At 44.1% G+C, this 26,784-nt stretch overlaps 1 protein-coding gene across 1 annotated transcript; it reads right to left on the bottom strand.

Annotated features, from left to right (window-relative positions):
* Positions 1–693: 693 nt before the first annotated feature.
* Positions 694–21,443, bottom strand: LOC127614450 (F-box only protein 33). The gene is made up of 6 exons (XM_052085774.1): positions 20,707–21,443; positions 16,222–16,332; positions 12,503–12,663; positions 11,547–11,752; positions 9,805–10,105; positions 694–8,377 (listed from the first exon to the last, which is right to left on the bottom strand). The coding sequence occupies exons 1-6, from the start codon at positions 21,132–21,134 to the stop codon at positions 8,112–8,114; spliced, it is 1,473 nt and encodes a 490-aa protein (XP_051941734.1). The 5' UTR covers positions 21,135–21,443; the 3' UTR covers positions 694–8,111.
* Positions 21,444–26,784: the final 5,341 nt, after the last annotated feature.

Genomic DNA, 26,784 nt, shown 5'->3' with positions numbered 1-26,784 from the left:
TTCACTGCGGTTTTATTTCCCATCAGCAAATCTAAATATGTCACAAAAAAACATTAAACTTTAATGGTTTAAAAACATTAGCCAGACTCAGGAAAAGCAGTTCAAATAAATGTATCTGCAAATGTTATATTGCTGATGTGCAGATGTACGGCAAGCAGGACGTGCCAGTTGCATGTATCAACCCAGTTTGTGATGATTGCGCAATGCAATGCGCGTTCAGAGGTGCGGCACTGCCTCACCTGCCTCCCCTGACCGCACGTCCCTGCGCGCCCACATACATTTAGGGACGATTTTGCCATGCATGTTTTTGGAATGTGGGAGGAAACAGGAGGACCCGGAGAAAACCCACGCAGACCCGGGGAGAACATGCAAACTCCACACAGGAAGGCCGGAGCTGAAATTCTGCACTGTGAAGTCAGCGTGCTAACCACTCGACTACCGGGCTGCCCCAAAATGATCACGAAAATTGTAAATATTTTGTGCATCAATTCCGTGGGCACCTGCTTTGTGTTTGGGCTCCATCGTTGCAGGATTTTCGCCAACTGAAACCTATTTTAACACATACATTGATTTACCTTCTAAATTCAGCCTTTGGTTTAAAAATGCTTTTTTAACAGATTACCCCATTAATTGAAATTATTCTGTAGTCATGTGATATCAACCGCAGAACAGGAAATGGACAATGGAAGCAAATTAACTTTTCAATGCTTTTATTCACTGACTAAAATAAGCAGCATTGATTCAAGACAAATTTCAAAACGTTCAAGCAATTTCACCCCTAATGCTTACTGATTGATGAGATTTTTCATGTGGCTGGGCTTGTATGAACACTCCACCGCCAACACACAAACACTGTGGAGCAATGCCGGTTTCATTGAGCAACATAAGACGTTATAATTGCAGAGCTCAATTATGGACAGGCCACATAAGGAATATTTGGCAGTCTGAGCCTAAATGATTTTAATCACAAGTTTGAAATGATTTGACAGTATCTTAACAGCAGTTTTCTAAAGAGATACTGTACTAAGCAGAAGATTTACACTTTTTTGAAAAATGTGCTATATTTGTCCTTGTATTAGTTATTGGTAAATCAAGTTTTTGAGCAACTTGTATTCTGCTTCAAAAACAAGACATGAAAAGGAAATCATTTCGTGAAGTAATTTAACACGTTGGAATCTTTCCCCGCTGTGGTTTGGGCAAACATTGATCACTTGCTAACTAGGGATGTAACAATAAGGGCAATATCACCATTGCCATGTTACAAACCTGCCACATTGAAAGCAGCACAAAAACACTTTTCGCCTGCTTGAGACAAAGCATTGTGAACTCCGTAGACTCATGATAATAAAATGACTGGCAAACCTTATTTTTTTAATCACTGGTGTCATGAACAAAAACACAACATTGTGCTTTTTCCCCCCAATACCATGATTTTTTAAAAATGATCATTTATACCGTTGTTGTGAGCTTTTTTTTTCTTTCCTTTTTTAAAATCATGGCCGCAATATTGTGATAATTGCTGTATTGTGAAGTTTCGGTATCATTACATCCCCATTGCTGACGTAAATGTTCAAAGCCATGGTTAAGTCCACACCGTAAACAAATGCACAGAAATTTGACTGTCAGAATATTCAACAGTAATTTTCAGACCATTTTTGCAAAACACACACCAAAACAATTGCTGATGTACAAAGTCTGGATGATTTCATATTCATTACCTAGACATGTATTCATGCAATAGTATATATGTGTGTGCGCGTGCGCATATATATATCTCCATCCATCCCTCTGTGGTTTTCTATCGGCACTGCTATAGTTACTACTGTTATTGCAAACTGTACTGATTTTCAACAAATGCACAACATTCGTACCACGATAAAACTGGGGCCATCGAGCCAGTCTCACAGAGACCAAGAGTGGGCCTGCCGTCACCGCTGCTTCCGCTTGGCTGGCTTACCAGAATCTTAAGATCTTATAAAGGAAACAATACAATTTCTGAAATCATCATAAGGCCGAGTGACATTGCAAGTCCTTATCGTCTTCTGACCTCATTTCGGTGTGACTGCGAGGAACTGGAACAAAAACAAAAAGTGTGAATTACATGCATTCTTCTCACAACTCTTGCATAGTTGTGAGGCCTGGGCGTCTGCCTGTTGAAATAGCACCTTTGGCTCTTCAGACTTGACAAGAACATCTCGAAACATCAGCGCCGCAGTCATTAAGATTGCATTGAAGACGGTTTGCCAAGACTGACCGTTTCTCATCTCATGGGACAGCCAAGAGCTACATTTGTCATTTTGGTGATGACCACCACTTTGGCCAGTTTTGCCATCGACAACTTGTTACCCGCTTATGTTTTCTCGAGAGCGAGGTGCGTCACCACAGACACTCACAAGATGGAGCAAAAACAAGCAGAGGTTGGAAAACTTTAAAACGTTAAAATTGTTGAACATGAGAACCTGTGATGTCTTCTAAGGCTCTTCGTGTGGCTGTGACGAAATGTAGACTGACCATAACCGGTGCGATGAACATGCAGTGTGTAACGAAAAAAAAAAAAGTATTTCCAAGAATACAGCCATCCAGAGTCCAGCCCATTCCGAGTCATGCATTTAATGGTAGTAGTTTACAGCGGAAGGAAAAACACAGGAATTATCCGTCAGCTTAAACTGATGAGGAAACACTGCCTATTGTCATCAACGCATACAGAAGAACGTGGGACTTCAGTAAGACCGGTTTCCGACATGTTGAGAATATCCTGAGAGGTAACGCTAGGAACAGTCATTACCCTGGAGTGATGATGATCCAAAGTGGAAGGAAACTGACTGCGGCCTCCAGTGGTTATTGGACTGTTGCAGTCTGTTGCTTTGGTACTACAATAACACACAAACAAAACACCCCTCCCCATGACCACGGGTTGAGCCTGAAAGTGTTGGAATTGACCCATTTAATCAAACCCGCGATATGTGCGGTCCTGGTAAGACAAACCCAGATGTGATGGTTTTTTTAAAAGTTCCAATAGCAAGTTTCATAACAGCTTTTGAGGCAAGCTGTCTAAAACAGAATTACCCAACAAGCCGCATTACTTCACTATGACCTTTCTATTTGCATAAAGCACAGAACCAACAAAATTGAGTGAATTGGGTGACGCTGATTGATACATGGGGTGACTGTGTGTGTGCAAGGAATCAATACCTGGACGAAATATGAAAACCAGCTTCCTCAAAGTTGGGTGTATAAAAGCTTGGCTGATGACTTTCAGCAGTTTTCGTACACTGCTTTGTCAATTTTGAGGGTTTGTGTTCCGGACACAAAATATCCTGAAATGGCCAGCAAGTCATGCATTCATTTCATCACTTGGCCTGCTAATGTGTGTCTCGAGACATCGCAGGTTCACCCTGGTAAGTCCAGATTTTTCTCTGGTTTTTGACAGCCCCACTAAAAAGTCCAACAAGACCAGCATGGTTTTGTTACGTTTTCGTGCTGGTCTTGCCAATGTCACCCACGAGCAACAAAAGAAAAAAAAAAGTGCCAAGAAGCGCCTGCTACCAGCAGGGTAACAACAGTACGTTGGTCTTGCTGGGTTGCTTCAGCTCCGTTGCTCGAGCTGGTGGCCCGGTGACCAAAGGTTTGGCTGTTCGAATGTTGGCCGTTTTGTTTTGATGCTGGTGTTTTGCTCTTGTGGGTGACACCAGCAAGACTGGCACCAAAACACAACAAAACCACATTGGGCTTTATTTTATAGCAGGTTAATAAGAACAAGCTGCATCATCATCTTTGTAAACACACCTGCTTTGGTGGGCATATTTATACATGTAAAAATATATATTTATATAGTTTACCTAGTTGGATCTCTATCACATTAATTTGCGTGCAGGCTGGAAATCTTGCTGTCAGCTCTCATGTCAGTAAGGTGTCCTGAGAGTCACTCATGTTGGAATGGTATCACATTCCTAGATCAGACTGCTCAACACTTTAGACCAAGGTGACGACAGGCTTGATCGAATACATTTCAAATCACGCACGCCGCGGTCGAGAGGCCAGAAAACTTCCAGTTCCCGCCTGGTGAAGGAATGTCACTGCTTGGAATAGTTGCATTTAATCTCATACTGGCTCACTTCACCACAGTGCAGGGTTTTCCCCCTCACTGAGATGCTACACTCTGTCCCAAATGTACTTCCTGGACAAAGTGTTTCGTCACCCACGTTGTTCTCCTTGCCTTTACATTCACTCGTTGCACTTAAGAGTTGAATAAAAATATGGTGGAAACTAAATAGAAGTCTTAATGTGAGGCTCGAAAAGAAACACGTCTGTTCAAGCTGAGCAATGATACTACTTATTATTATGAAGTAAATACATGCTGGATTCCAATAAACCCCCCCTGACCCCCAAATAATATTAACTAAAAATAGAACTCATGAAATCCCACTAGTATTCGTCATGTTAAAACAAATTAAAACAGTAGCCAACAACATTGGGAGGATTTATTTTTTCCCCTCACATGTGCTCCGCCTGCTTTCTTCATTTTCCCTCCAACAATAAAAGCTCCAAACATGCTTGAGACACACAAACTTCTAGTATTTCTCACAGGGAAAAGCTTGCGGCCAAGAAACACAACGACATGGCAAAAATTACAAAAAAAAAAAAAAAAATTGAATGTGAACTTTAAAAGCAAAACTATTGGACCAGCTTGCTGCCAGTGTGTGTGACGTTTCGGGCACTTCAAAAGTCATTGACACATTTTGCTCCATTATGGTCTTTGGCAGTATTAACATCACAGTTGTGACTACTCTACTAGTTTCATGAGCAAACTAGAGGCCTGAGCGATTATTTTTATCCCTCCTTCGTAGATAACAGATTGTACCCTGAGAGCTACTTTCTACTTTTTCGGCATTCCTGCTGTATGACATGCGAGGTTGACTGAGCATGAGCAAGCTAACGACACACTGTACACACAAGACAAAACATATACAGTACTATTATACGGGGACGCGCACACACACTTTACTCCGTTTCTACTGGGCAAATCACATGAGCGAGAAAAGGAGAGTTGCAAGTGGAAAAAAAAGAAGAAGCTTTTAGCTTTCAAAGACAGGTATTTGGAACTACATCTTCCTCTGCGGGATTGTTATCTATCTTAGAATACTTCTATGTGACAAACATATTTGTAGTGACAGAAATAACTTGTTTTGTTGGAGTTATTTTTCTATCGATTCTTTTTCAAAACTGTCTCAGCTATTTAAAAAAAAACAACAACAACTGAATACAAGTCCGATACGATAATCAAGTTATCCAATCAAAACCCTACCCCAATGACTACTTTGCAGTAGCTCTACTCTTGGCAATGACTCTGCAAAGGAAGCAGTGACTTTAGTACATAGAGGAAACACAAAATCCCTGGGCGGGTCAAAGTGGAAATGTTGGAATTCATAAAAGACATTTGTTTATCAAATTAGGCCTTAAAATTGAGATTACTGTGATAAATAAAGATAGTTTATAAATGTATAAATTGCTTTTAATTTCCCAGCCCCAGTACTGTACACCCTTGTAAGAACACCGAAACTGCCAAATACAATACTCATCTATTCATTTTCCGGTCAACAGGTGTTTTGCTACTCGTGCTCAGCTCCATTCAGTATTCACAAGCTTCTCTATCCAGAAGCCCAAAAAATAAAAACGATAAAAATCTTGATACCCAAAGTGCAACAATCCTGAGATACGGACCAAGAACAAGAGATTATCATGGCTAAACCATCATGGTCCCATTATCATCTGACAAATTACTGACAGCCAGTATCTCAGTCACTCCCCAAACAAGCGACAGCACATCTGCCCATGCGCTGACTGCAGACAACTTTACCACATAAACGCAACAGATCTTGATATGGATCTTCGTATTTGACAATGCAAGCCATGGACAATGCAAGCCATGATGGGTACACCAATCAAGGCGCTAAAGCCATCTGGGGAAGGAAACTCTCTGCCCATCGACAGATCAGTGAAATAACCTGCAACCATGCGGTCAGAAAAAAGCCTTCACGTAAACCCCGGTGCCGTACAGGACTGACCTGACCGAGAGAAGGAAACCATTCTGGGTCTGGAAACCCCGACTAGTACAACATATACGTTTGTTGGATTTGCTCGGGGACAAAACGGACATAATTCAGTGTGGAATGCCGGATCGCGCACATGATCAACATTGCCCCAAAAGAGGACTACATTCAGTTCTGACAGGAGTAGGCCATCCACTCACAGCATGGATTCCCAAACACGGTAGCTGTTACTTCCATCTACTGGTGACAGAATCCTCTTCCTTTATGAACCCAACGCGTTGAAAACAAATGTATGCTTAGGTTCTCTAACAAATCTACCGATATCGGAGTGCTCGTCGGATGTCAAAAAGAAATCATCGGCGCAATAAATAACCACTTCTGGCAAACGGGGATGGTCTCCAAGGCAACTGTGACTCAAGAGGATCTTCAAAGTAAAAAGATCTGCGAGAACTGTGATTGTTTCCACACACACTTATCGACATTAATCTACACTTGCGTCACAGCAAAAGGGTTGTTAAAAGCTTTACCTGAGACTAACACAAAACTTGCCAACACAGTCATGAGCCATCGCACTCCAAACTACATTGTGCATTGTTTTTTCTTTTCCTCATACAAGAGTTCATTCGACAATGCTCAACTGTTTTTTCCCCCCTCAATCCTCTCGGAGTTGTACCGCAAAATGAGCTATTGTGAAAACCTTTCTGAACTGCGTTGCACAAAACAATCGTCTGATTGTCCAACAGACGTACTTAATCGCACTCCGGGCGATCCTACAAGCTAGCGATGCTATTTCGCCATCTTTGTAACGCTTTGACTTGAGACAAATCTTGTCAGAGACCGACATAGTTCTCAATCGCTGATGTGGGGAAGGAATAATCGTTTTCACGCAACATTTTGCGCTTTGCTATTCATTTATTGCGTGCTTGCTGTTATGGAGCCTTTCCGTTGCTTCCATAGTAGCACGTACAAATACCCACATGGGGATAAAGGTCTTGAACTCAAGGAGACAAGCCAATTAAATTAGTAAGAAAAGTGAATAACTGCCTGCTGATCACGAATTAAAAAAATAAATAAATAAAGTAAATAAACAGTGGGTATGCTCTCTCAGACGCTGATTTTTGCCATGAGCACCGACCGGAAGACAAGACTCCCTCGTTTTGACGACTGGGGAAGTTTTGAAATAAATGTCGCTAGGGTGGAACGTGTGCTGCAGGCAAACGCGTACCAAGGATTTCCATGACACCACCTTTAAAGTTGAGCCATTTCCACGTGAAAAGCAACTCTTGCAAGTTGGCCAATCACCTGAAGAGGCGTGGCACGGACAAGACTATGCTGAAAACTATTCGACAGTCATTTAATTAGTAATATTTTTTTTGCTGCTGAAGTTATTCCACTTAGTAAAAGGCTGTTACCCGGGAACTGATCGGTACATGAACAACTTTCGTCAGAGCAGATAACAGACAAAACGACAATGTAAAAAAAAAATAGAATCAGAATAAAAACTTGAAAAACTAACGCTAATTCGCTTGGATCTGAGCACACATACACAAAGTATTTTCCCACTAATTTTCTGAGACATATTAATCAAGCATCCTCCCCCGTCTGTTCTACCTGGGAGCAGGAGAAAGAAGGTATTTTAAAACAACATCCAGTGGCTCTAGGGTTTATGACATGAGCCGGGTTTTGGAAAAACGTTTCGTGCCGTTGAGCAAGACCAGGCCAGAATGGGCCCAATCAGACAGGAAAGCAATGACCCATTCCTAAGCCCACAACTTGAACTGCCCCGACCATTATAACTCCGAATGCATCAGGCTATTAAAATGTTAGTTTGAAATTGAAGACCCGAGACCTTGTACAGGTACCAGAAATCTGTGTGGAAATGACGATTTGCTTTGTATGTCACGCGAACGGCATGATTTGTCCTGGGAATTATCCGGTTTTCCTTGGTTCAAATTGAGATTAGATTGGCGCAGCGTGGTGAGCGCTGATGTGCACTTGGTTAGTCTGGCCTGGCCTTGGTCGAGCTCAGGCTGTGGTTTTTCAGGACTGGATATCCTTTGCCTAAATGCCCATGCTGAAGGCATGCAGCTCTTGATGGAAGTGCTGGGTGGGCTCGATCAAAACAACGCTGTAATCCAAACATGGGTGCCACGCTCGGCCAAGACCCAGCGAAACCTCTTTGAGCATGTCCTCAATCGGATTGCCTTCCGGATAGACCGGCTGGTTCAGATCACAGTCGATGGACTCGTCAGTCACAGTCAGGACACGAAGACTTGGTCCCCGCAGCCGAGCGATTGCCACCAAGTTATGATGCCACACGGTGTAGCCTGCAATGAGACACGGGGAGACATGTTGGACAAAGTATGCATTCGTATAAATTCGTATCGAATATACTTTCAACACATCATTATTTCTTTGACTTATTTGACAATCAGAAACCGGTATTGCCTCATCACATGTCAGTTTTTCCTTGCGAAAAAAAAAACCCAGCCAAATAATTTTGTGCGCACAGAGTAACGTTTTGTAAAACAACAGACTCAAAAGACTCAAATTATGAAATGAGTTAGTACCATATTTTCCGCACAAAAGGACGCACTGGATTATGAGGTGCACATTCCATGAATGGCTATTTTATAAAAAAAATTCAAATATTAGACGCCTCGCACTAAAAGGTGCAATCTACAATGCGTCCACTAGATGGTGCTACACTCCTTCCATTCAACTCGAGAGGCATCCGTTCAACTTGAGAGGCGTTCATGACCGCTATGAAAAAATTTCAATGAACTATTACTGTACTGAAATGAAACTACGAAAATGTAAAATAATGCATCAAAACAGAAAATCAAGCGAGGAATTCACAAAATAAATTATTCATCCCCCCATACAGAATTTATTTTGTGATTTCCTCGCTAGATTTAGTTCGTAGTTTCATTAAGGTAAGAATTAATTAAAGTTTCTCGTGGCGGGTTTGAACGCCTCTTGAGTCGAACGGAAGAAAGCATGGAGGCAGACAAAGACGTACCTGTATTTGTTGAGACTGTTTTAAAAAATTAACATCACAACTCTCCTTTTTTCGAAGCTGCAATACAAACGTATTTAATAAAGCGGTGACACAGTTCACTGAACCAACAACAAGGTATAACATTGGTAGCATGTCTCCAGGAAGCAGCCATCTTGGAGTCGACATATTACCATGACCATGCAAAAGACGCACCGGATTTTAAGGCACTCGGTGAGCTTTTAAGAAAACTGAAGACTTTTTGGTGCGCCCAATAGTGTGGAAAATACAGTATTTCCCTTTAGGTTTTTTCCATCACGACCATCTGACTTTTCTGACCCAAAAATGTATATTTTGTGGTGCATTTGCGCCGAGATATTTGCACAACAAATCAGATTGCAGTTGTCAAACACTTCAATGATAGAGACCAACAAAGCCAAAATGTGACTTGTCAAACACTTGCTGTGCACATCCTTCTGAAAGGCTTGCATAATTTGGACGACACCTCAACGTACCTCACCACAGTTCACTTCAGCATTGTTTTGACGTTTTTTCATAAATACCCAATTCGTGAGCATAATACACGAGGCACCTTATTGCATGGGGATGCACCGACATTACTTCTTTCAACTTGTCGCGGTTATTTTAACATCCAAGTGCATGTTTTTCAAACATTCATCACACATTTCACTGCGGTTAAGTTTCACTGCAGCAATGGATATGTTGCTGTAAGAAGCAGATGATCATTGAACTCACCGTGAATGACAAGCACAGCCAGTTGAGTACACCTCCAAGCCAAGAGGACCAATGGATCTTCATTGCGATTGACACTGAGGTCCGGGTAGTCGGGGTCACCACTCAATAAAAGTAAGTGCGTCAGCGTTTTGTTGTATTGCTGAGCGATGAGCTCCAGGGTGGCGTCGGTCACGAGTGTCTTGTAATTACTCTCCAGGTGGATGCGCTCCAGTGGAAGGCTTGGCTTGAGCACTCTGAGGAGCTCTGAGCTGCTGACCTCCAGGACCATGATGTACACTCGCAGGTTGGCACTCACTCGTACCTGGAGAGCCACAGGCATGTTTGAGTGATGTCTCCAATTTTATCAAACAGCATTTCTCACAAAGTACAGTGGGATGAAGAAGGATTTGTCCCACTTTCTGATTTCTGATGTTGACCATCGTCGAAAAATTTGCAATGTTAATCGCGGAAAACACAAGTAAACACAAAATGACATTTCCAAATGACTTATTATATAAAGCGGTATTGGATTCCCTTTAGCGTAGTTCGATATAGCGGATGCATAATGGAACCGCAGCCAAGACTCTATATAAAGCTGTATTGTATTGTATTCCCTTGAGTGAAGCGCTATCTAGTGGATGCAGACAGCAACCGCGGCCACCATTGTAGCTTGTATTCTTTGCGCCTGATAATGCAGTGTGCCCTATACCCGTATATCAAAACAGTTTTAAAAGAGGCCATTCATTGAAGGCGTGCCTTATACCTCAAAGTGTCTTATAGTGCGGAAAATATGGTACATTCTTTGTCATCTGCTAAGTTTCTTTCGATCGTGGCATGAGGACATTTGAGGACCTTTTGGTCTACTTCACTTTGTCAGGCAGGCCCAATTTAACTGAAATGATGATTGATAACAGGTGTGGCAGAAACCGACGTGGGTGTGGCAATGAAATTGAACTCCGGTATGATAGACCACCCTTTTCAGAGGGGGCAATCACTTTTCCAAACAGAGCAATATAGGTTTGGATTCCTCATCACTCCCTTAATAGAAAAAAACCATAGGAAAAAAAAACATGTAAACACTGCATTTTGCGTTCACTTGTGTCATCTTTGACGAATGACTACTTTTGTTTAATAATTGCACCATATGTTTTGCACCAAAAGGCGCACCAACAAGCCTTCCATTTTCTTAAAAGCTCACAGTGTGCCTTAAAATCCGATGCACCTTGTGTATGGTCATTACGGTAATATGTCAACCCCAAAATGGCTCCTTGCTAGAGACATGCTTACAACGCAAACTTCAAACTTAAGGCGATCGGTTTCGCAGTTGAACACGGAAACAGAGCAGCAGCAGCAAGAGAGTTTGACGTTAACGAGTCAATGTTATAACTTGCTGTTGGTTAAGTGAACTGTGTTGCTGCTTTATTAAATAAGTTTTCCTGACATCTGATCATCGCTATATAAATCAAAGTTTAGTGTAGCGGCGTGCTCTGTTGGCATTTCCTTGAGCGTAGCTCCATCTAGTGGATGCATTGTAGATTGCGTCTTATAATGCGGTGCGTCCATTATATGAAAGAATAAAATACAAAATAGGCCGTTCATTGAAGGGGCGCCTCATAATCCAGTGCACCTTTTAGTGTGGAAAATACAGCAGTATTATAAAATGGTAAGTATGACCTTCCGACCCCCGAAAAAAAAAATCAGAAAGGTAGCAAACACCACTGTAGAATGCTTATCACTGAGGTTGGGATGGATTCTTGCTTTACCAGTGCCTTCCAATCATCATCTGTGGCTGTCCCTTCTAAAGGCTTGACCTCAAAGGTGCCTTCGAGCATCAGGGAGAGACGATGCAGCGGAGTGCGGTGGGGCGATGCCAACAGACGACAAAGCTCAGAAGTCATATCAGAGAAATCAAGAGCCAGAGAATGAAGAGAAGACAGGCGGTCCACCTCAGATGGTGAGATGAGTGGACCTACAGGGAGGGGAAAAGTTGTGGTCACAGTTTCTCATGGCATTAATGATAACGATTCTTCAGTCGAGATGCGAAATGGCTGTTGAAAATGAATGGCGAATGAGAATTTTGGGATTTGAGTGAGAATGAGTCATAGCACATTAAACTGTTAAAGAAAATCACTCAAAAAAGCCCATCGAGGAAGTGTATCAACGTCTTTCTCCTTGGTTCACTGTTGGCCTCTCCCATTGTGGCAGCATGAAGGGTGTTTGCAAATTTGCACACTGGACCGGAGATCATGTTAGCTTAGCTTAGCACTAGCTAGCTAGTACAACAGAACATGGATGGATGTAAAACTTGACCAAAACCTTTTGGCCAGTGTACGACATGGGATCCTGGCGGTTAGGTCGGTTATTTGAAGTTATTTAAACGGAAAACCTTTCGGTAGGTTGACCCCAGCTGCATGTTAGCCACATGCTGTCTATACATTCTGGTATGTTTTCAAAAAAGCATATCAGGCCGGGTAAAGCGCATTGGACTACACGTAGATAATGTGCTAAACAAGTACACTCTACTTGCCACTATGGCATTCTGGTCAAGTTGGACGTGGACATTTTTGGGACAATTAGGACGTGTTTTTTGGCTAAAATACAATTAATATACAATTCGAATGGATTTGATGGTTAAATGGTCAACAAATATGCAAATGCAGATGAGGCCTACGAGTCCATGATCTTCTGTACACTAAGGCAGAGTGACAATCATACATACCATGCAGGTGGTCCACCAAACTGAGGTGCCGCAGGGTCTCGGAGGAAGGATTCGATAGGCATGCTAAGGAGGAGGGAGTCAACAGACCAAGTATAAAGCTACACGACAACCACCTCAGCTGTCTGCTGTGAGACAACAACTCCCTGAACAAACGCTGTATCCTGCAGCAAAAAGAGTGGGAAAAAAAGGAGAACGCTCCTATAAATAGCTTCTCATTAATACCAAAAGATGCTGAAATAAATTCCAGCATTATGGGGGAGCTAAAAACAAACTATGTTAGGCTATGTTTTACAGTGGAGGTCAATTCAGATTTTTATAATTTTTTTTGCTCATGTGCAATATGTACCTGATATTTACATGCAATGTGAACAGGACAATGCAAGATTTTTTTATAATCCGACCTGGGCCCCTTTCATTTGTGGTTATAAATTAGACATGGATCCAATGCATCTGCACTATGGACACTTACCCGTACACATCCGACCTATGTCATCAAAGGCCAAATAAAGCTCTCGAGTGTTACTTGTATACTTTTACTTGAAATTAATCCCACCTGAAATATGAAGCATGAAGTGGGCGTTTGCGGTGATCGTAGTAAGACATCCACTCAGACAGTTTACTGGGCCACATGACATCATTTATTTTTTCCCTTTCCCTGCATCAGTCAATATTGTGCTTTGTGGGCATGTGTGTCACATTACAGAGGCATGCAATGTACATTAAAAGTTGCATTAATTTTGGAATGTGAACGAGTGGTTAAAAAGATCGGATTGAATCCGAATGTGATTTGGGCATCATGCCCTGCAGTGTGAACGGAGCCTTAGTTAATCAATGTTTGACAACATTTTCACAATTCTGCACTTGGTGTAACAACAGAATGACTCCGCTTGCAAACGCCATAGCTCACCTGTTTTCTGTTTGGTCAGGTGACGTTTGCAATCTGAGCCTGTGAGCGCTCTGACATCAATTACAGTCAACAGCAGAAGGGAGTACAGGAAATAATGGCAACTACCCGAGATGGATAAAAAACGGTGGATTTGGAACACAACAATGTTCATGGTATTTTTTTGTGTTGATTTAGCAATTTAACTAAATAGTTCTTTTCTAAAGCCGATCCTCGACTGTTTACTTGAGACTACAAATCACCTCATCTTAACTGGCATACCGTACTTTCATATGATGTTAAGACTGACGTGGACTGAAGATGTATGTATTTGCAAAATATTTTACAGTAACATCTTTTTTGCAACAAGCAGCGGTGAGAATACCGGTCAATTATCTATCTATATATATATTGCGCGTCGTCCCGCACGCGGTCTGTCCTTCCGTCTGTCCCTTTTCAAAACGTACCTACTTCACCGCGCCGCCACTGCGCCGCTCAGGCAGTGGCTCACTACGATCGCGCGGGCATCTTAGCGAAAAAATGTTGTCTACCCACAAGCATTGCAATGAAATTGTTAGTTATTTAGTAGAGCTAAACATCTCTTTATTTTCGCGATAAGCAATGAAGATGAACAAAAAGTTGAACCAAGCAACAACACTTTTGTGGGCCGAAGGCCCACCTTACCAGCCTTCCGCAAGAACTAGCTGATGAGACGCCCGGAGGGCGGCGAACCACCAGCTTACCAGCCTTCCGCAGGAACTAGCTGAATAGCCGCCCGGAGGGCGGCGAACCAGCTAGTTTTGTATAATTTCAAAAGAAGGCACAAAAGGAAACAATGTCACGGCAACTTCAATTTTTTTATTTGTAGTAGCTTCTACAAAATACTATAAATATACCAATTGGAAGGCCATCAATCACAAAAAAAAAACAATACAAATACATGATAGGGTGATTATTTTTAGTTATCATACAGTCGCTTATCATTAATGTTATTATTAATGTTATATTGATATTGAGTGATTGATTGGATGATTATGCTTGCAAAGAAGAACGCTTATGCTTTTAATAAAGATATATTGCTTCTTAATCATGATATATATTAATCACAATGTACTCACATTTATAATCCTTTTTATATACTCACATTTATACTCAAGAATGCTTAGTGCACTGTGTGGAAGTTTAGGGACGCAACCACCTTTCCGAGGACGTGGTTGGGAAGAGATAAGTGTTAAGACTAAACTGTGAGCAAGGTTGGACAGTGAATGGAGCCATCAACACCAGCTGCGACGTGATGTTTTTGTGACAATTGCACACATGTACGTAAATTGCACTCACATACACACACATAGTCAAACAAGTTCAGTGTGTGTTCAACAGCCCCCACCCTTTAGGTTGGACACACCTATGTAGTAGATTTCCCAATAAATGAGGGGGTGAAGGAGGAGATCGTTAGGGTGACGTGCCGAGAGCTGAAACCGAACGCTTCTCCTCGTTCCCTCCTGGTACCAGAAGTGAGTCTCCTGTCTCCTCCTTGCGTTTTATTCCAGAGTGTCAAATTGGATAAACCTGACAATACATTTTCAACATTTTAAAACCCTTTAGAACAGGCATGTCCAAAGTCCGGCACGCGGTCGAATTTCATCCGGCCCTCGGCCCCTGTCATAAAATCAGTGCCGTCTGGCCCGCAGGTTGGGCGCAATGGAACACGTGTTTCATTGACTGAGGTCTCGTAGACTGGTGAGTGATGTTTCATAGAGTACTGCTTCCTTCTAGTGGCTAAATGAGTAATAGCATTCACTAAATGAGTAATAGCATTTAGACACTAGGGGGCATCACTCACGCGTTAACAAGACATCACTCCGTGTTTATATTGACTGATGTGTCATATTTCAAATGATCCTTGCAGTTGTGGATATGTGTATTGCTTGTTCATTTCCCTGTTGTTCGAGTCAAAGGTTTTGTGACTATTGAAAAGTCATGGTGATACATTTTATGTTTCAAATCAATCCATTTGCACTCAGGAGACTTCTGTTTAAGAAAAAGTCAAGTGAATAAGCAGTTGCATGTGATATACCTGTGTCAAATGAACCAAAAGAAATTCTTAAGATTGTTGAAATTAAAATAAAAATGGAAATGTGAAACAGACTGGCTTACTAAAATTTGTTGAACAATATTGTTGTTCAATGTAAAGAATGTCAGCCAAGGTCGGCCCCCGACATTTTACCACATAAAATCTGGCCCCCTTGGCAAAAAGTTTGGACACCCCTGCTTTAGAACAACTGAACATTTTTTACACACAACTTGGTGGGCAGGCATGTCCCCCTGTCACCCACCCAGGTGAGTGATGTTGATAAGCAGTAACGCAGAATGACTTAGGTAAATCATTTTAATCTGATTATTGCTCTGGAAACAGTAACGCATTACTAGTTACCAAGAAATGCAACTGGATATAAGAGGGTTTGCACACTTGTGCGACCGCATTACATTACAGTTTATTTTTATTTTCCCTTGCATAAACTGCTTTTAAAAAATGCCTTTTCTTACTGGCCAAATGAATGGTGGGAACGATTTGAAATTACTTATCTTGGTCTCCTCTTGTTATTGCACAACAATCTGGCATTTGAATAGGGGTTTATCTGCTTTCTACCTGCACATGACATTTCCCGGGCAATAGCCTTTGAGATTAATTCTGTCGGAGGAAAGCTTTGAGATAAAACTAATGAATAGACCTTTGACAGTTCTTGAAATGGCATATTTGGTCTCTGAGGTTGGAAAAAATTCAAAAGCCATATCTTACAATTATTTGAAATTGTTTGAAATGCAAAGGCCTTACTCGTTGATTTTCTTGTGGCCCTCGTGAATCTGGTATAGGTTGGAGTTGTCCAAGAGTCTGTCATAGTGGAACATACTTGTGTCGGCATACAGACGCAGCTTCTGCAGGTTCCTGAGAGAAAATGTTGGTAAACAGAAAAGACACCGTTCAGTGACTGAAAGTCGACTATCAACAACAGAAATTGAAGATTTTGAAAGGAAGCGTAAACATCTGTCATCATCTTGGTTGCCATTTTGTAGTCCCTACACAAACCTCGACCCTGAAAATTGCTGAGTGGTTTTCTACCGTGAACAGCATTGAGTAGCGGTGCTGCTATTTGCCGCTCTGTTGGTTCAAGCCCGTAACATCTTTGTGCTCAAACACTCAGAAACAACGACCAGTGAAACACCATGCATACAAGAATCACTGTGCCATATGCACTGTATATTTAAAGAGCCACAAAAATGGACACACCCACACAAACACATTTGTGTCTTTGCATTGTTAATTATCACCGACATTAATCGACGATGTCAGAGGTTTCAATAGGGCGACTTAAGTGTTACTTTTGCTTAGAGTTGGGCATCGAGTCTCGAGAATCAATTAAAAAAAACTGTTGTCTCAGTGCAACGCTTCTAATAAAATGTTAGTGAGCAAAGGAGGTTGCAAGATGTACAGAAGTTAACAATCCTGTTTTTGATGAGCTCCCTCCAGCTCCGAGCTTCAGCCAAGAACATGGTGAACTTCGAAATTTGGTTCTCGAACAAACTGAGCACACCTTAAATGCACGTGTTCAATAACCTTTTTTTCCCCCCCAAAGAGCGGGGTTTCGGCTTTCAAACAATTCGGTTGTCCAACAGCCTTCTGGAACGGATTATGGATGAAAAGTTTTATGTTCAATAAACAAACGAGACGAAACGAAAAACCGAGGTTTGACTGTAAATACAAATGGCATTATTATTTTGTCATTTTATGTTAAGTCTTCTTTTGATGGCGGCGCAGTCACCCGCAGCGGCTCCAAAGACAAAAGTTATGAAGACAATAGATTCCACCAAAAGGTACACAAACCCCTTAGACCCTTGTGGATGGGTTCACATCCACAAGGGGCTAAATATCCTTATTAGCCTTGCTTGTCTCCTTCTTCCTTCATTTAGTCAGTAGTTAACTATGCTTTTGGTATTATCTTCGTTTCATAATCATTGAGCAGGGCTCACAAAGTAGTTGTCTGTTTGAGTGTGTGTTTGCGAATGCACATACAATACATGCTGATTTATATAGCACTTTCACAACAGCGGCAGCTGTAAAAAAAGCGCTTAACAAAACAGTTAACATAAAGTAAAATAATAAACACAACTAAATAACATAAAACACGGACAGTCGTGCAGTCCTAACCACTTTTACCTCACACTTTGTTTAAAGCAGTTTGAGTTGAAAGAGGAGAGATTCAAAGTGTCCTTTAACCAGTGGATCAGAGATGTCATGCTCAAAATATGTAATATATGTCGGCTACAAGCTATGCAGCACGTCAATTAGTGACGTTAAAATTGGTTCCTGCTAATAATCTCCTACTTGATGCCATAAGAACACTAACTAAAAGCAACTGGCCAATCTCGCATCCTAGAACGCCATTCAATTAAAAAAAAAATAATGAAACAGAATGGCAATATACGTACTTTTCCAAAATAAAAACACCTTTTTGTTTCTTTACTTAATTTGGCCTTTTATTTAACCTACAAATGTGTCAGATCATTTTGCCTGACCCTGTATAAGGGCATCGGTTTATAGGGCGCACTGTCGGCTTTTGAGAAAATTGAATACTTTGAGGTGCACCTAATGGTGCTGAAAATAGAGCATCTTCTATGAAGCGGGTCAGCTCCTCTTCCACCAGGCTTAGCAAGTTTTCGGGGGGAAACCCTGTGAATCAATCTAACTTCCATACATGTGACAAGATAGTATGGAAGCAGTAATGTGGAGTACATGTTTTGTGATTACATCGTAAGACAACTTACAGACATCCAGGCCGCACAGTGCATTATAAGTCAGGGAATTTCTTCAGATACCTGTATCAACTTTGAATGGGGGTCAATGTAGAAAGATATGATTTGGACGATTTCAACCGCTGGAAAGATTATCTTTTTTTTTTATTTAATCAATTTTAAACTGTCATTTGATACTCGGTGCCCTGACCGCCCTCTGCTGGGACACAACGTTTCAGATTAATTAAGTTTTTTAATGACATTTAGCAGCAAGGGAGATGTGTGTGCAACACTGGAACATGAGCATATCGTTATGAAATTGTGTTTCCAGTGCTCATGTTGAATTACTTAGTTGCTGAAAAAAAAATATTTCTTAAATAAATCCCAATTTTGTCATGCGTTACAAATCCCAGCACTGCCCGCAAAACATTTTGCTCACACGATGTGAGTGAATTGACCTGAGGCAGTGCAAGACACAAGTGAATTAATGGCCAGTGAGACACCCCACAATAATATTTAATGCAAACACAATTTGAAAACATTTCTTAATTTAAATATTCATTCATCTTCCGAGCCGCTTGATCCTCACTAGGGTCGCGGGGGTGCTGGAGCCTATCTCAGCTGTCTTCAGGCAGTAGGCAGGGGATACCCTGAATCGGTTGCCAGTCAATCACAGGGCACACAGAGACGAACAACCATCCACACTCACACTCACACCTAGGGACAATTTTTAGAGCGTTCAATCAGCCTGCCACGCATGTTTTTGGAATGTGGGAGGAAACCGCAGCACCCGGAGAAAACCCACGCAGGCCCGGGGAGAACATGCAAACTCCACACAGGGAGGCCGGAGCTGGAATCGAACCTACCTCTGCACTGTGAAGCCAACGTGCTAATCACTGGACTACCGGGCAGCCCTAATTTAAATATTGACAGTGACTAAAAAACTATTTCTGTCAGGCTGATCCTGTCATTCGTTTCTCCATCCAGTAGCATGCTTAGTGCACTTAGCCTCTGTTACCCCTTCCCCATCAAAAAAACAAAAACAAAAACAAAAACAAAAAAACTTGGTGCTCGTTTGGCATCAGGGCCAGTGCTGTCCTTAGTTGGTGCTTAACAAGTTCTTATGAAGAACCTGTTTGGTTTTCCACCGGCAAAGAGCCAAATAGGAACAACGTCATCGTAGAGCGTCCTGACGTGAATGCTTACGTTGCCATTTACCCAAGAGCGTTTGCGCTATGAATAATAATAATAATAATAATATTGCACTGTCAGCATCTGCTTGGCAACTTAGCATAACATTGATCATACTTGTATCTAGTAAGTAACAGTCAGGGACATGCATCATCAGCAAACGTTTCTACAGTATATTTTTTAATCATTGTCGATGATCACGAGGCCGACTGCGAGTCGGAGATCGCATGCTATCTGGGCACATTCGCAATCGCTATTCTGGTGGGACATCATTGTGGCATAGTTCACCGCTCAACAGTTTATGCCCCCTGACATAGTTGGTGCCAGAGTTTGGCCCAACAAATAATTGGGGTGTAGTGACTTCTATATATATAATTCACCACCAACTGCAAACGTGTGAATGCAATGTTACATATGCGTGTCAGAGAGTTCACGATTTGGTAATATAATAATAATTGCAGTCCCTTTAAGGACCGCCATGTTTATCTGCTGGTTTCTATGGAAACCGACTTTCGGCGGGTCTCGGTTGGCGCGGGGAGTTTTGCTGCTGTTGGTGCTAATAAAAAATGACACACTCTCTCTGAGTGCGAACGTGAGAAATTGTCACTTTCTTCGCGTTGCTACAATTTCCACAGGGGCCATTTTAACCACCAGTTTCAAGCCTATAAATTCCATTAGGGCAGGTAAACAAGTGAACTTGTTTTGTTACTTAAGGCTTAAAGCCTTTGAAACAATACCTGCAAGTTTTAAAGCGTACAGTTAGGCCTCCACCTCTGTACAAAACTGCTTGTATGATAACATCTTAATATTTAAATTTGAATCTCCCCCATACGTTGATGAGATCTGCAACTGGCTTGTTCTGTACTACTAAACAAACAGTCCAATACATATGCCCATATACATTGTATTGTATGTGGAATGTTTTGAATATGCAACATTGCTGATGTCAGCAAGTCAAGCCCTCAAAGCTTTCTGTATGGCTGCATTCTATCTGCCAATCGGAGGATACCTATGTTCCACAGTTGAAGCCTCACAATAAAACGAACACTAAGCAATGTTTGGTAAACGTCCGCAGGAAAGCATGGACTGTATGTATCACTTCCAACAGTACAGTGATGCAAACGGGATTCAATGATTGGTTTCAACAGCTCCAAAGACTCGCCACAGTCGCCAGTATTGTATTGCATAACTCCGGGGCTAATATATCCCATGTTATGCTAAACCAGCCACAGCTGCTTGATAAAGACGGCATAAATAGTTCAACGCGTTCTGGGTATCGAAGACAAAATGTATTCTCAAATTTCCCACAATCTAATAAGAAATTAAGCGTTAAGTTCACCTGTTGTTGCGGATGTTGGTGAGCACGCACAATGCGTGGTCTAAGTAGGTTGCCATTGCGTCTCTGCTTCGCTTGGACGGCCGCAGGTCGTTGTCCGGACTTGGGGATCGGTCCACTCTAGTGGAGGGCGGCTCGTTGTTGAGGGAACTGGGGCTGACTATTGCGGGAGCGAGTTCCAGCTGCAGTTCTCGCACGAAAGCGCCGAACTTCCGCATGAGGAACTCTAACCTCAAAGACTCCTCAGAGGTTGCGTCGCTGCCTATCCGGAGTTTGAGTTTGGTCCACAGTGTGGGATAGAACAGACACTCCCTCCATCGCAAACAAACGGACGAGGCCCGCAGCTTGTCTCGGTCGGAGAGAAAGGAGAAGATGTGGACGATTAGTTCGCTTGGTAAAGCCATGGCTCCAACACCACCGCACAGAGCCATGGCAAGCAACGACGCCGTTTAAAGGAAAGCAAGCGGAATATTGAACAGCCACAATCTCACTAGAATTTGGTTCCGCAGTGCAAGCTATCTGCAACGTTCTATCCTAGCTGAAAAAAACCGCTTCCCAGTTTTTGCCTTCAATAGTATCGGACTGCACCACTTCCTTTAGCTACAGGGGAACAAGATACCAACGACGCACACTGCAGCCTGCATAAACTGGGAAGCCGATTGAATTGCTATTTTCTAAACGTGTTGATGTGTTAAATGTATTTTCATACCAGTGTTGCAAGTCGGCGAGTGTACGTCTGAGTCGGACGGAAGGAATCAATGGTTTCTCCCTGTATGCTCTTATTTTTGCCATATCCACTGACACCGGGAGAGGGCAGTGTATCTCGTTTGGAAATCTTTGACCGTGTGATCTTTACTTTGAAGCTGAGTCATTGTCAGACACACCTCCTTCACTTCATCGCCCCTTCCAAAAGAAGATGGCAGGCGGCGACAAAATCACTGTCTCAGCAGACGCTTCTCGAATTAAAGGAGACGTATTATGCCATGCATTCATTGAGCCATATTCTGATCCGTTTATCCTCACAAGGGTCGCGGAGCATGTCGGAGCCTATCCCAGCTGTCTTCGGGCAGCAGAGGGGGACACCCTGAACAGGTTGCCAACGAATCGCAGGGCACACATAGACCAACAACCATCAGCGCTCACACCTCGGGACAATTTAGAGTGTTGCATTAATCTGCCACGTATGTTTTTGGAATGTGTGTGTGTGTGTGTGTGGGTGTGTGTGGGGGGGGGGGTGTACCGGAGTAAGCGGAGAAAACCCACGCAAGCACGGGGAAACATTGCAAGCTCCACACAGGATGGCCGGAGCTGGAAACGAACCCTGCATCTCTGCATACAAGCCTTTTTTGCACAATTTCAATTTCTTTTAAGCTTGGCTTTCAAATAATTATTTATGTACTTTAATTTATTCATTTATTTATTCTTTTTTTCCTCTCACATGGTTTCTCTGTGCTTTGCCATGTGTTTTTTAATATCAGGATCATTAGGGTATGCATGCAAGTTTTATATTGCATGTTAGTGTGTGCACGAGCATACGGATCCCCTAAGGGGACATGGAAGGAAAAAAAAAAAACTTTGCGAGGTCTCGCAAAGTACCCCGTACGAGCATATGTTTGTTTGTGGGGATATATATTTGTGTATGTTGAGGGGACGGGTTGTCTTTTTATGTTGTACAGTAAGTTTGAAATGTTTTGACCGTGCAGCACTTTGAGTAGCATTTTTATGTGTGAAAAGTGCTATATAAATAAAATTATATATATATATATATATATATATATATATATATATATACAGGTATATATGTAACGGAGTGATATATTGCATTTATTAAATTATGACGGAAGTGACGCAACAGCGCACAGTATGGGACCAGCTTCCCGCCATAGTTCAGGCAGAGCTACCAGGGAAGTCACAAGGTAAGTCACGTTTCATTGACGGTCCTGATTCATTTCTAGTTACTGGTTATTGTAATTATAATATTTCACTTTGTTTTTCCTTTTTCTACGGTGCTGTGTATGTAATTAGTTCCCTGATTTGTTCCAAGTCCACATTGCTTTTTGTGTCGTCATTTAATTTAAGTTTTGACAAATTAAAGTTTTTATCCATTGGGTTAACAGGTGCTTTTTTTTGTTGCGCAGTTCTTTTTGAGACTGAAAAGCCCCGTGACTTCACCTATCCCTCCCGCCATACTGTGTTGCAGCAATAAAAAAAAAGCCACATCCCAGTGTCTGGTGTTCTTGAGGCGGCAGCGACGTGGATCGAGACCATCACAGTTGTCACAGATATATTAAAAAAAAAAAAATCCTCGTCTCACCCCTTGGGTGGTGTTCGTCCCTCATTCAGCTCGGGTCCTCTACCAGAGGCCAGGAAGCTTGAGGGTTCTGCGCAGTATCCTTGCTGTTCCCATCACTGCACATTTCTGGACTGAGATGTCCGATGTTGTTCCTGGGATCTGTTGCAACCACTCATCTAGTTTGGGGGTCACTGCCCCGAGTGCTCTGACCACCACAGGCACCTTTACCTTCCAGGCTCTCTCCAGCTCCTCTTTGAGCCCTTGGTATTTCTCGAGTTTCTCGTGTTCCTTCTTTCTGATGTTTCCATCACTTGGGACCGCTACATCCACCACAACGGCTTTCCTCTGTCCTTTATCTATGATCACGATATCTGGTTGGTTCGCCATTACCTTCTTGTCAGTCTGGAAGTCCCACAGGATCTTCGCTCTGTTATTCTCCACCACCTTCGGAGGTGTTTCCCATTTTGACCTTGGGGTTTCCAGTCCATTGTCACGTTGTGCCCGAGGCGATGAAAGATCGCCTCGTGCACAACAAAATAACGAGGTGGATCCCCAGGTAAAGCAGACACGAAAAGATCTTGTATGAACACAAAAAGTCTTTAATAACGAACAGAAAGAGCCCGACAGGGAAACAGTAACAAAAAACGCTGGTCAAATAAGGACCAGGGAAGAAATAAGGAAACAACCGAAAACGCTCGCTGAAAAAGCAAGATGCGAGGAAGTACTGAATAGGCAATATAGATGTATACAAATTTAGTGACTAACGCGAATAGCACGAGTAATGACCGCAAGGCAAGAAGGCAACGAGTAATCTACAATAGAGGATTTAGCACGAGAGAACAATGGCACGGCGTGTAATTCTCCGGCAGTGAGTGTACTGCCGGAGCCTCTTAATAAAGGAGGATAATCAGCCCGAAATTACGGACAGGTGTGCAGTTGGCGGAGGGAAAAGCCCGCCACCTGCTGGCGGGTACGTGACGTGACAGTACCCCCCCCTCAATGGACGCCTCCCGGCGGACTACCCGGCTTGGACGGATGAGCAGTGTGGAAGTCGCGTAAAAGGGACGGATCCAGGAGCGGGGCACCCATTGCCGCTCCTCCGGCCTGTAGCCCTCCCAGTCGACCAGGTACTGGAAACCCCTGCCCCTGCGCCGAGAGTCCAGGATGGCACGTACCGCGTACACCGGGCCACCATCGACCACCCGCGGAGGTGGCGGCGGAGCGGGAGGAGGCGCCAAGGTGCTGGAAGACACAGGCTTGAGCAGGGAGACGTGGAACACGGGGTGAACCTTCATGGAGGCCGGTAGCCGGAGCCTGACTGCGACGGGACTGATGACGGCCTCGACCTCGAATGGTCCAGTGAATCGGGGTCCCAGTTTTGCAGACGTGCCGGCCAGGCGAAGATCCCTCGTTCTCAGCCACACCTTCTGCCCCACCACATATGAGGGCGCCGGGCGCCGACGACGATCTGCGATCTGCCGGTTCCGGGTCGCAGTGCGGGACAACGCAGCGCGGGCCCATCACGTGTGGAAGGAGGCCCGTACGGTGGCTGGTACCCGTAAGCCGTCATGAATGGTGATCTGCCCGTGGCGGAAGAGACGAGGGTGTTGTGGGCATATTCCACCCAGGGTGAGTGGTCGACCCAGGATGCGGGACGGTGGAGGCACACACAGCGGAGGGCCGCCCCCAGATCCTGATTGGCGCGCTCAGCCTGTCCATTGGACTGGGGGTGGTATCCCGAGGTCAGGCTAGCCGTAGCTCCGAGGGACCGGCAGAACCGCTTCCAGACGCGAGACACAAACTGGGGCCCCCGATCCGATACAATGTCCGCCGGAATGCCGTGGAGACGGAAGACGTGTTTGACGAGGAGGTCGGCGGTCTCCAGCGCCGACGGTAACCTGGACAAAGGCACAAAATGAGCAGCCTTGGAGAAGCGGTCCACGATCGTGAGCACGACAGTTCGACCCCGGGAAGGAGGGAGGCCCGTGATGAAGTCCAGAGCGATGTGGGACCACGGGCGAGGAGGAATGGGCAACGGCTGGAGCAGTCCCGCCGGAGGTTGATGGGACGACTTGCCGCAGGCGCAGGAGGTGCAGGCCTTGATGAACTCCGTCACATCACTACGGAGCTCCGGCCACTAGAACCGCTGGGTGACGAGTTGCACCGTCCGGTTCACCCCGGGGTGACATGCCACCTTGGACCCATGTCCCCACTGCAGAACCTCAGATCGGAGGGGCGGAGGTACGAACAGCCTCCCCGCTGGGCACCCCGCCGGCACCTGAACCCCCTCCAGGGCTGCCTGGATCCGCTGCTCAATCTCCCATTGGACAGCCCCCACGATGCACTGGGTCGGGAGGATGGTCTCCGGGGATCGGTCCCTCCCCGCAGGTTCGTGGAGACGGGAAAGGGCGTCGGGCTTAGTGTTCTTAGACCCGGGAGAGTAGGTAAGGACGAAGTCGAACCTGGTGAGGAAGAGGGCCCACCGGGCCTGACGGGCGTTCAGTCTTTTGGCGGAGCGGAGATAAGCGAGGTTCTTATGATCTGTGTAGACCGTAAAAGGTTCCTTTGCCCCCTCGAGCCAGTGCCGCCACTCCTGCAAGGCGGTCACAACTGCCAACAGTTCACGGTTGCCCACGTCGTAATTGGACTCGGCGGCACTGAGTCGACGGGAGAAGAAGGCGCAGGGGTGCAGCTTCTGGTCGACCGGAGAGCGCTGGGACAGCACAGCCCCCACCCCCGAATCCGAGGCGTCCACCTCCACGATAAAGGGGAGATCAGGATCAGGATGTTGTAGTACGGGGGGACTGGTAAACGCCGCCTTCAGGTTCGCGAACGCCGCATCCCCGGTCGGATCCCACTTAAATGGGATTTTAATGGACGTAAGGCGGGTTAAGGGGAGCGCCTTCTGACTGTAACCGCGGATGAAGCGTCGGTAGAAGTTGGCGAACCCAAAAAAGCGCTGCAGTTCCTTGCGATTGGTAGGAACCGGCCAGTTAGTGACTGCACGCGTCTTAATGGGGTCCGCCCTTAACCTGCCCTGTTCGATAATGAACCCCAGGAAGGAGATGACGGGGACATGGAATTCACACTTTTCTGCCTTGACGAAGAGCCGGTTCTCCAGTAGACGTTGTAGCACCAGCCCAACGTGTTGCTGGTGCTCGTGTAATGACGGGAAAAAATTAAAATATCGTCAAGATAAACGAAACAAAAAATGTTAATCATGTCCCTTAAAACGTCGTTGATCAGGTTCTGGAAAACGGCAGGAGCGTTTGTCAGCCCAAAAGGCATAACCAAGTATTCAAAATGACCCAGAGGGGTCTTAAAAGCCGTTTTCCACTCATCACCCTCCCGGATGCGAACCAAGTGGTAAGCGCTGCGTAAGTCTAATTTCGAGAAAATGGTGGCCGACTGTAATGGGGCGAAGGCGGAGTCGAACAAGGGTAGCGGGTATCTATTCTTAATTGTAATCTCGTTTAATCCACGATAGTCTACGCAGGGTCGCAGGGTCTTCTCTTTCTTCCCTACGAAGAAAAAACCCGCCCCTAACGGTGAACGCGATGGTCTAATGAGACCTGCAGCGAGCAAGCTGTTGATGTATTCCGTCAAGGCCTCGCGCTCGGGTTGGGACACCTGATACAGCCGCGAGGTCGGCAACGGAGCGCCCGCCTGCAGGTCTATAGCGCAATTGTAGGGGCGGTGTGGGGGCAAAGAGCGGGCACGATCCTCGCTGAACACTTCCTTAAGATCCCGATAGCAATCCGGCACTCCGTCAAGGCAGATCTCCTCGG

This window comes from Hippocampus zosterae, chromosome 14, assembly GCF_025434085.1.
Source record: "Hippocampus zosterae strain Florida chromosome 14, ASM2543408v3, whole genome shotgun sequence".
Taxonomy (NCBI): Eukaryota; Metazoa; Chordata; class Actinopteri; order Syngnathiformes; family Syngnathidae; genus Hippocampus; species Hippocampus zosterae.
Note: the sequence above shows the minus strand (reverse complement) of the source record. Positions and strands in the feature narration are given on the sequence as shown.